The 10220-nt window shown below is 39.0% G+C and overlaps 1 protein-coding gene across 1 annotated transcript; it reads left to right on the top strand.

The window, feature by feature from the left end:
• Positions 1-985: 985 nt before the first annotated feature.
• On the top strand, positions 986-5901 carry SAP30 (Sin3A associated protein 30). Its single transcript, XM_007457363.1, has 4 exons — positions 986-1360; positions 2890-3015; positions 3418-3516; positions 5568-5901. The coding sequence occupies exons 1-4, from the start codon at positions 1040-1042 to the stop codon at positions 5688-5690; spliced, it is 669 nt and encodes a 222-aa protein (XP_007457425.1). The 5' UTR covers positions 986-1039; the 3' UTR covers positions 5691-5901.
• Positions 5902-10220: the final 4319 nt, after the last annotated feature.

Raw genomic sequence — 10220 nt, 5'->3', positions numbered from 1 at the left:
CCACCTCAAGAAGCGGCAGTGTGCGCCCCGCAAGCCAGCGCGTTCCTCGCAGGGACAATGCGAGGATCTGGAGGCGGCCTCCAGCCCGACATCGGCCCCATCCCGGCGCCGAGGTCGGGACGCGCGTTTCCCCCCGGCAGGCGCCCTCACAGTCTGGGGCGTCAGTCGGCGGAACTGCTATCAGATCCCGTGGTGTTAGCTGCGGGACCTCCGGGACCCGAAAAACGCCAGGGCGCCCGTTCTCCTCGGTCTGGGTTTCCCACAAAAACGTAGTCATACCAAAAACTTTTTCCACAGATACGAAAACAGCCCGAAACTGTTTTCCCACAAGCTCCCTCCCCTTCCCTCCTACTCCCGCCCCCCCCCGCGTTTTGTGCTTCGCCTCAGGAGTTGAGTGACCTCTTCGTATAGAATGCCAGCTCTGCAAAATTCAGAAGCTAAACATAGCCCAACTTCCCAGGAGAGACCAGAAGCCAGAAAAGCAACCCCAACCACACGCCCCTGTTTTCCCTGTGTTTCACCAAAAAAAAAAAAAAAAAAAAAAAAAAAAAAAAAAGGCCCGACCCGCCTCCGCGCCATGAATGCTGGGATAAATAGTTCCCCTAAACCGCGAAGCGCTGGGTCTGGTTGGAGCTCAGGTTGGCTCCCTGGAAGAAAACTACAATTCCCGTGGTGCCATGCGACAGAGTGGAAGGGGCGGGACGGGCAAGGGCGCAACGCGCTTGCGCAGGTGGAGGGCCGGAGGGAGTTGAAGGAGCAGTGGTTCAAGTGCTGAGGAGTCTCCATGTGACAGTGAGCGGCGTCCCGGCTCCAGGCGACGCCAGATTCTGTTCCCGACCCCAAGCCCCGACCACTGTCCCGGCGCCAGCAGACACCGGCAGGCCGGGGGCCCGCGGTGTTGTCCGGAGACCGCGGGCGCAGAGTGAGTAGCCGCCGCCGGGCAGGTGCCTGAGGAACCGCCTAGACTCCGACGTCTCCCGAGAGGCTAGCGGCGCGGCGAGCGGGGCTTCTGTCAGCGCGTCGCCGCGAGCGCTGGGACATGAACGGCTTCACGCCCGAGGACATGAGCCGCGGCGGGGACGCGGCCGCAGCCGTGGCCGCCGTGGTCGCCGCTGCCGCCGCCGCCGCCGCCGCCTCGGCCGGGAACGGGGCCGGAGCGGGCGCCGGGCCCGAGGTGCTGGGCGCCGGTGGGGTCTCGGCAGCGGGGCCCCCGGGAGCGGCCGGACCGGGCCCGGGGCAGCTGTGCTGTCTGCGCGAGGAAGGCGAGCGGTGCGGCCGGGCGGCGGGCAACGCCAGCTTCAGCAAGAGGATCCAGAAGAGCATCTCCCAGAAGAAGGTGAAGATCGAGCTGGATAAGAGCGTAAGTGACGGCGGGACGGGCCTTCCCTGCGCGCCCCGCGAGCGCTTGGGGAGCGAAGCAGACGCGACGTCGGTGGGGTGCGGGGCCCCCAGACCTGGGCGCAGCGCGAGCCCGTTCCGGCGTCTCTAGTAGGAAGCAAACAAAGTGCTGCAACTCGGCCCTCCGCCCGCAGCCGACAGGCTCGCGCGCCGCGGACCCGCGCCCGAGCGCGACCCCACCCGCGCCCTGCCTCCCCCTCCTCCTCCGCGGGGGCCGGGGCGCGAAACAAAGGGGGCGGCCGAGCAGAGGGCCCGGAGTAGCTGTCCTGCAGCCCGGCGGCTCCTTGTGGAACGGAGGCGCCTTCTTTGTTTTGCTGCCCGATCCGGCGCTCGGCCCCGGGGAGTAGCTCCCCCGGTCTGGGGACAGTGGAGTCCTGGTAGGGCCTGACGCCGCGGGCGACAAGAATCCCGTTCCCCGTCCCGCGGGCGCGGGTGCAGGGGACGCCTGGCTGCGAGCCGAGCGGCCGTATCAGCATCCCGGGCAGCCGCTCCCAATGTGGGGAGCACGCAGCCTCTGGGTTTTGCCCTCCGTTTGGCAGCCATCAGGGTTTCTTTCTTCGTTCTTTCGCACGTCTGTTCTTTTGACCGTCGCTAAGGTTTTTAGAAACGGCCATTTCCACTTACCGGAGCTCTGGGCGGCGGTGATAAATAACAAGATGCCAAAACCGGCACACATCGTGCATCTTTTTAGCTTGCACTTAGCTTAGAGGTTAATTTAAAAGCCGGTTAGCTCAGTCCTCAATTGTTTGTTTTTTTTAAGGAGTAACTGCTAATGTACGAAACCCGGTATTTCACATGTTACCGCACAGCTCTCAGAACTATGTAATTAAAGTTTTCTGCCTATTCAGTTAGTTCCTCCGTCGTGTTCATGAGAAACTTTTCAGGTATACTTGAATAATTTCACATTGTTTTGGTTGGAAAAACGTATTACTGATAAATGCATTTATTTAATACGCAGAGAAGTTCATAATTCAAATTTAAATTTAGGATGTGAAATCAGCAACTTATTTGTAAAAATGGGTAGTTTTGTGCTCGATTATAATTTGAGTATTAAGTTAGCAAGGTTAGGAAGCATACATTATGGTATTTTAAAATGCTCTTTAAGTAGAGAAAATGCTATCAAATAGCAAAATTGTGAACAGCATCATTTTTCCCTTGTTAAAAAAAAAAAAACAGCATGACTGAACTAGTCTAGTTCACCATCGCTGCAATTTGATGACAGAATCCAGACGGTAGGAATTTCTCGTTCTTCTCTGCGTCTCGCTTCCCTTACTGGCACCTCTCCCCTCCCCACCCCCAATCTTCTTAACAATATTACAAGACATGGTAGGTTTTAACTGGGTTCAGGACTGGAGTAGAAAGAAACGTGCGTTGTCTTAACAATGGCCTGTTTGGACTGTTGTTATTTTTAATAATTCACTGTTACGTATTTTTAATACATAGACACATTTTCGGCAATCATAAGTAGTCTGTGAAACTTTTCTGTTTCAGGCAAGGCATCTTTACATTTGTGATTATCATAAAAACTTAATTCAGAGCGTTCGAAACAGAAGAAAGAGAAAAGGGAGTGATGATGATGGAGGAGATTCACCTGTTCAAGATATTGATACTCCAGAGGTAGGTGAAAGTTTTCGTATGTTAACTGTAAATCTTAAGTCCTCCGTTCTGAAAGTTTTCTTTAAAAAAATATAAACAAATTTTAAAAATACTTAAAGTATTTGAAAAATCTGAAAATGAAAGCAAAATTAAATATGGCCAGTTAACATGCAGTTACACAATTGGACTTGTTACAGTTTCAGTTGACAACTCTTAGAGCTCTGTTGTCTTATAAGTTCTTTTTTTTGGCCCCTGGTCTTTAATAATTATGCTCAAAAGATTGAAGTGTTTAATACATTGTAGTTTTGATTATATAAAAGGCATTTTTAATAATGGAGTTAAGTTTTCATTGTGTTGAAATTGCATTGTTGTTATATATAACAAAGCTAAGTCATTAACAAATGATATGTTAATTTTTTCCAGGTTGATTTATACCAATTACAGGTGAATACACTTAGGAGATACAAAAGACACTTCAAACTCCCAACCAGACCAGGACTTAATAAAGCACAGCTTGTGGAGGTATATATGAGTTTTAAGCTGTTTAACCTTTAAATGAGCCTGTTCATACAAAAAAGGGTCATTAAATGCTAATGACATTGTTAATGTAGCATATGTAACAATACCTTTTATCAGGAGTTAGAAAAATCAAAGTTAGTAAAAAATCTATTGTGGAAGAATATAGTTGCCTAGAAATGTTTGTCTACCACATAGGAAATTCCTTTGTGTAATGACTACTCAATGGATTGTGTGCAGTTTTCTAAGCATCTTCCAATAATGACTTTCAGAAATAGTGAGTGAAAGTTTTTTTAATTCTCATTCTAGAAACCTGTTTATTTAAAAATTCTATTAAGTAAACATTTATTGAACACCTAATTGAGGCATAATAAAATAAATTAATAAACTTTGATGTCTTTGTTAGAATTTATTTTTTGAAGTTTTTGATGGAGTAGGTTTTACAGATAAGCCCCTAAACAGTATTCCCATACCTGGCTGATTTAACTATTTCAGAACTTGTCCTGGTTGATGTTAGTTTTATTTGAAGCACCCATGTTTTTACATCTAGAAGATGCAAAGACTTGTATCCAAGCTTTTACTTATAGTTTCTTGATATAGGACTTGTAGTACTTCAGTGAATTTTAAAAAAATTGAGTGTGTTTGTGTTCTCAGGAAATAATAGAACCAAGAAATCTGTACATCATATTAAGATATTTATAGATTTGTATGTTTGTACTTCAATCATATTTAAAAGCAAAATGCTTAACCTATTCGACAGGATATAAGTAAATATATAAATAAGTTTTCTCATATTCTTCAGCTTGAATTTAGTAATCCAACATTTTCTAAAATGTGCATATTGAATAAGATAGAAGATGAGTAGAATGCTTTTTAACATTAAGGTCCAGTATATTAACGCTTTAGCCAGAGCTGCATCTTTCCTTCTTGCCTAGGCAACAAAAATCTAATTTTTCTTTAAATTTGATTTAAAAGATCACATCCTTTTTGGATTGTATAGTACATTAATATTAACATAAATATAGATATTGCCTGCTATGATGAAACTATATTGATATATATACAGTTTACTAATCAAGTGAAGATACCTTTGTTTTGGGACAAATGAGAACCGAAGAAATGATTATTTTAAATGTTACATTTAAATGTGTATATTTTTTAAATGCAGAAATCAAACTTGAAGTTTTTGATAATCTGATCTTCTTTTTAAAAAGTTAAATTATTTCTAGAGCTATCTTCTTTTTTTAGAAATGAGAAATCCAAATAGTCACGAGTGTTAGAACTTACTCAGAAATGCAGATACAAATGATTCCAGAGTTGAGTGACTGTCCTCCTTAAGTCTCTTAATTATCTTTCTTTTTAAGAAGTTTTATCTTCTAGAATCTAAATATGCATATCAGCGCCCCAGTTTAGTCTATTATACTTCTATTGGTAGTTGCAGTGCACAGAATGAAAAGGCAAGAAAGCAGGTAAACATTCTTCAGTGGACATCCCTTTTTCCCTTCTCATTTTCCATCAATAATTTTTATTCAGAATAATTTTCAGGGAACCTTAACAAAAAATATTGCCAATGAATGAATGTAAGTTGTAGCAGACATATTTGTATGATAATTCATGATTTGTTTCTATAGTACCAAAGCTTTTTCAACTTAATGTTTATCCTTTTTCCATAAGTAGAGACTAAACCATTATATGATGCATGTGGACTCCTACATTCTGTTCTATTTCATTGATATTTGAAGTTTGAAAGTAAAACTACTTAAATCCTAATCTAGATCTCAGTTATAAAATTCAAAATAAGTAAAAGGAAATACACATACTAATTAATATATAGTTAATTGAGTGGGCCAAGGGATCCTTTGAAATCACACTATCTCTTGTTCATAATATCTTACTCTTATATGCTTTTCATCCTGTTGGTTCTTTGTTAAATTTATTTTTAAAAGGAAATAGCACTTATCATCACACATTTTCTTTTGATGACAGTATTTTTTACCTAGTTTATAAAATCTGTTAATATCTATAATTTAATTTCCTCAATTTTTTTTTCTTTATAGATAGTTGGTTGCCACTTTAGGTCAATTCCAGTGAATGAAAAAGACACCTTAACATATTTCATCTACTCAGTGAAGAATGACAAGAACAAGTCAGATCTCAAGGTTGATAGTGGTGTTCACTAGGAGAGATGGAATTGAGAGTAAGACTTGGATGCTCATGTTAAGACTGCTTACTGCTTTTTCACATGTAGAAATGTTCCTTGTGTATTTTTTCTACAGAAGATTTTCTCTGGTTTTATTTTCTTTGTTTCTGAGTCTAATATTTAGTTGGAAACTCATGTAAAATGAGCTTTCCTAGATTAAAAAATATTTTAAATAAAGGTTATTACTATTATAGTTGCTTCAGTGTATTTATTTTGTGAAACTTGATTTTTATTTTAAACTGTCTTTTAGGGACCAGTATTAATTGAGATTTTAATGTGAAGATCATTTTGTTACCTTTTTTCTTTTTTCTCTTTTTTAATTCTGAGGAACTAACAGAAGTAACAGATGTAGCACATTTGCTTTCTCTGGGACAGTCTGATTTGGAATTAAGGATATCCTAAATAGTATTATTTTTTAAAGTGCTTTTTAGTACTAACAGGTTTGAAATATCAGGAAGAACAAATGGTTTAATGCCTGCCTCCTTCCAAAGAAGACGTAATGTGTCAGCAAAGGTAAACACAGTGCTGAAAATTGAAACCTGAACATAGAATTAAATAGTTTGTTGTTTCTTTAAATTTTGTTTTAGTGAAAAGGTGTTTATATGGCACAAATATAGAAAGAACCTCTGCACTGCCCCTTAATTTTCAGTCATGTTCTGTACTGTTTACACTGCAGATTAAAGCTAATAAATTGGAGAGATCTAGAAATCTAACAAGATCTTAAAATTTGGGTCATACATAGCTCCGACTTGAGTTCTATTTTATTTCCTTTTTATATTTCATTCTCTATCAGTTTTCTCTTAAATATTTTTAACCTCTGCTTTTCCTGAGATTGTATTATTTAACCAGGGTCTTAGAGTTACAAATCAAATTTATAGCTTGTGACATCAGAACAGAACAACAGTTTCAGTGAAGTGTTCTGAGATTGTGGTACAAATTTCAGGATGGAAATGGCCGAGACCATTAATGTAGCTCAGGATATCTCAAGGTTGACATCTGGGCCTGATAATTCTTTATTGTGGGAGGCTGTCCTTTGTGTTGTAGGTTTGGCAGACTCACCGGAGTCCACACACTAGAGCCAGTAGAGCTCCAAAAGTGATAACCGAAAATACCTCTAGACATTGTCAAATGTCCCTGGTGGGGACAGAATCACCCCTGATTGGGAACTGCTATGTAGCCAAATTTAAAGAACATACTGGTTCAAAAACAAAAAAAAAGAGAACATACTGGTTCAATAGAAGGTGAGTCTTTGTATTTTTAAGTGTTCTGAGTGTATCGACAGCTAGAAAATAATGGTGAACTCTAACGCTACCGGTCTTTGTTCTTGCTGTGACCATTTAAAGATTTACTTGCTACTTTATTGATGAGCCAGAGCTTGTAATAATTGGTATTACAGAAACCTCTGGTTTCCAGTACTCCAGAAATCTCCATGAGAAGTTTTTTTCTTAGCTGTATGAAGATGAACCACATAGCTACAAGATGTGGTGGTTTATTTGAAGAAAGTATTACCTCTATATTTTATATTTTTACCTAAATCTGTAAAGACTTAGTTTTTCAATCGACACTTGTCTGTAGGCTTATTTTTTCCTATAAAACCACACTCCATTCTTATGAAAAAAGCTTGAACTTATTTGCTGACATTAAAATGTATGTTTATGAATACAATGAATCAATGTTAGTTTCATACAATTATGTGCATAAAATGTAGTTGTATAAAAAAGTGAAAGAGTAAGAGTTGAGTGTTGGTTATCCAGTGAAATTAAATCCTCGTTAGAGCAATTTAAAACATGAAAATTAAGAACTTAAGAGCCTCTCCAAAGATGAGAGACTCAAGAAGCTGCAGTGTAAAAGTTTTACATAAAAATTTTAATTCTTTGCTGTTGGGTTTTAAAAATTACGAGTTTAGTGGAAATCTTTTTACTTATCTATATCTGAACAAGAAAAAGTAAATCTCTATAAGTATATGGTTTACTTTTAATATTAGAGCACCAGGAAAAGAATCCAAATTTGACTACCATTGGGGTAGAATGTGTAGCAGCAGCTCAAGAAATAAGTTATTTGATAACTACCTTTTACTGAATAATTTAGCAAAAGGCTAAAAGTTAATGTCTGAAATAAATTTCTTTAAGAAAGTAAGCTCTATTATTTCTACCTAAAGTTTTTTTTTAATTGATGTTAGCCTTTAATACAATTTGGTAGTATTTAGTGTATTCACAACGTTGTGCAACCACCAGAGCTCTATTTTAAAAACTTTTCCTTACGCCATAGAAACACTGATAAGTAACTACTCCCAATTCCACCTCTTCCCATCCCCTGATAACCTCTAATCTTTCTGTCTCTATGGACTTGCCTATTATGGATATATCATGTAAAGGGAATCATACAGTACATGTCCTTTTGTTTCTGGATTTTTTTTTACTTTAGTATTTTCAAGGTTTATCTAAATTGCAGCATATATTAGTACTTTTTGCTTTTTATGGCTGAATAACAGTCCATTGTGTGAATTTGTTTTTCCAGTCATCCATTGATTGGAAAATGTGTTTTTCACAATTTGTTTTTCCAATCACAATTGGAAAATCACAGTTTGTTTTTCCAATCATCCATTGATGGACATTTAGATATTTGGATTTCTACCTTTGGCTATTATGAATAATGCTGCTATAAACATTCGTGTACAAGTTTCTGTGTGGACATGTCTTCATTTTTCTTGGATATATATCTAGGAGTGGAGTTGCTGAGTCACATGGTAATTCTATAATGTTTTGAGGAACCTCCAAACTTTTCCATAGTGGCTGTATCATTGTACATTCCTAACAGCTATTTCTCCAAATTGCTAATACTTGTATTTCCTTTTTTTTTTTTTTTATTAAAGCCATCCTACTAGGTGCGAAGTGGTATCTCACTGTGGTTTTGATTCACATTTCTTTTCAGTTCCTTTGTTCATTTTTAAATTGGGTTGTTGTTGATGAGTTGCAGGAGTTCTTTTTATTTTTTATTTTTCCGGTATGCGGGCCTCTCACTGTTGTGGCCTCTCCCGTTGCAGAGCACAGGCTCTGCATGCGCAGGCTCAGCAGCCATGGCTCACGGGCCCAGCCTCTCCGCGGCATGTGGGATCTTCCCGGACCGGGGCATGAACCTGTGTCCCCTGCATTGGCAGGTGGACTCTCAACCACTGTGCCACCAGGGAAGCCCCTGTAGGAGTTCTTTATTCTACGTATTGACTCTACATCCAATATATGATTTACAAATATTTTCTCCCATTCTGTAGATTGCCATTTCACATTCTTGTTAATGTTCTTTGATGCATAAAAGTTAAAAATTTTTATTTAGTACAATTAAATTTTTTTTGTTGTTGCTTATACTTTTGGTGTCAAGCCTAAGAATCCATTGCCAAATCCAATGTTATAAAGATTAGCCCGTATGTTTTTTCTAGGAATTTTATAGTTTTAGCTCTTAAATTTAGGGCATTGACCCATTTTGAGTCAATTTTTGTATATGGAGTGAGGTAGAGTTCCAGCTTCATTCTTTTGAATGAGGTTATCCAGTTCTAGCAGTATTTGTTGAAGAGACTGTTCTTTCCCCACTGAATGGTCTTGGCACCTTTGTCAAAAATCAATTTGCCATAGATGTTTTGTTTTATTTCTATATTCTCAATTCTGTTCCTTTGGCCTATATTTCTATTAAGCCAGTACCATACACATTTGACTACTGTAGCCTTGTAGTAGGTTTTAAAATCAGAAGGTTTGAGTCCTCCCACTTTGTTTTTCTTTTTCAGTATTGTTTAGGATATTTGGGGCCCCTTGCAGTTCCATATGAATTTGAGGATTGGCTTTTCTATTTCTGCAAAAAAATAAACAAGACCATTAGAATTTTGATGAGGATTGTACTGAATCTGTAGATCGCTTGACAGTTGCCATCTTAAAAATGTTAAGTATTTCAGTCAGTGAACATGGATTATCTTTCCATTACTTTTAGGTCTTCTTTAATTTCTTTCTGTAATGTTTTGTAACTTCCAGTATACAGGTCTTTCACTTCTTTGGTTAAATTTATTCATGATATTTTATCCTTTTTGATGTTATTATAAATGGAATTGTTTTGTTAATATCTTTTTTTGGATTGTTCCTTACTGGTGTATAAAACACTGATTAGTGTGTGTTGACCCTGCTGAATTCATTTATTAGCTCTAGTAGTATTTTTGTGGATTTTATGATATTTTCTATATATGGAATCATGTTATCTTTAAATAGAGATAATTTTACTTCTTCCTTTTTAATTTGGATGCCTTTTATTTATTTTTCTTGCCGAATTGCTCTGACTAGGACTTACAGTACAATGTTGAGTAGTAGGGATGAAAACAGGCATCCTTGTCTTGTTCTTTATCTTATGAAGGCAACTTTCAGTCTTTCACCATTGAGTATAATGTTAATTGTGGATATATCGTAAATGCTCTTTATTTTATTAAGGAAGTTTCCTTCTATTCTTAGTTTGCTGAGTTTTTTTTTTTTTTTTT

The sequence above is a fragment of the Lipotes vexillifer genome, unplaced genomic scaffold (genome assembly GCF_000442215.2).
Source record: "Lipotes vexillifer unplaced genomic scaffold, Lipotes_vexillifer_v1.1 scaffold668, whole genome shotgun sequence".
In the NCBI taxonomy this organism is placed as follows: Eukaryota; Metazoa; Chordata; class Mammalia; order Artiodactyla; family Lipotidae; genus Lipotes; species Lipotes vexillifer.
Note: the sequence above shows the minus strand (reverse complement) of the source record. Positions and strands in the feature narration are given on the sequence as shown.

Coding starts and splice junctions, on each gene's coding strand:
- SAP30 (XM_007457363.1), top strand. CDS start 1,040: ATGAACGGCTTCACGCCCGAGGACATGAGCCGCGGCGGGGACGCGGCC. Junction 1,361..2,889: donor AGATCGAGCTGGATAAGAGC/GTAAGTGACGGC, acceptor TTTCTGTTTCAG/GCAAGGCATCTTTACATTTG. Junction 3,517..5,567: donor ATAAAGCACAGCTTGTGGAG/GTATATATGAGT, acceptor TTTTCTTTATAG/ATAGTTGGTTGCCACTTTAG.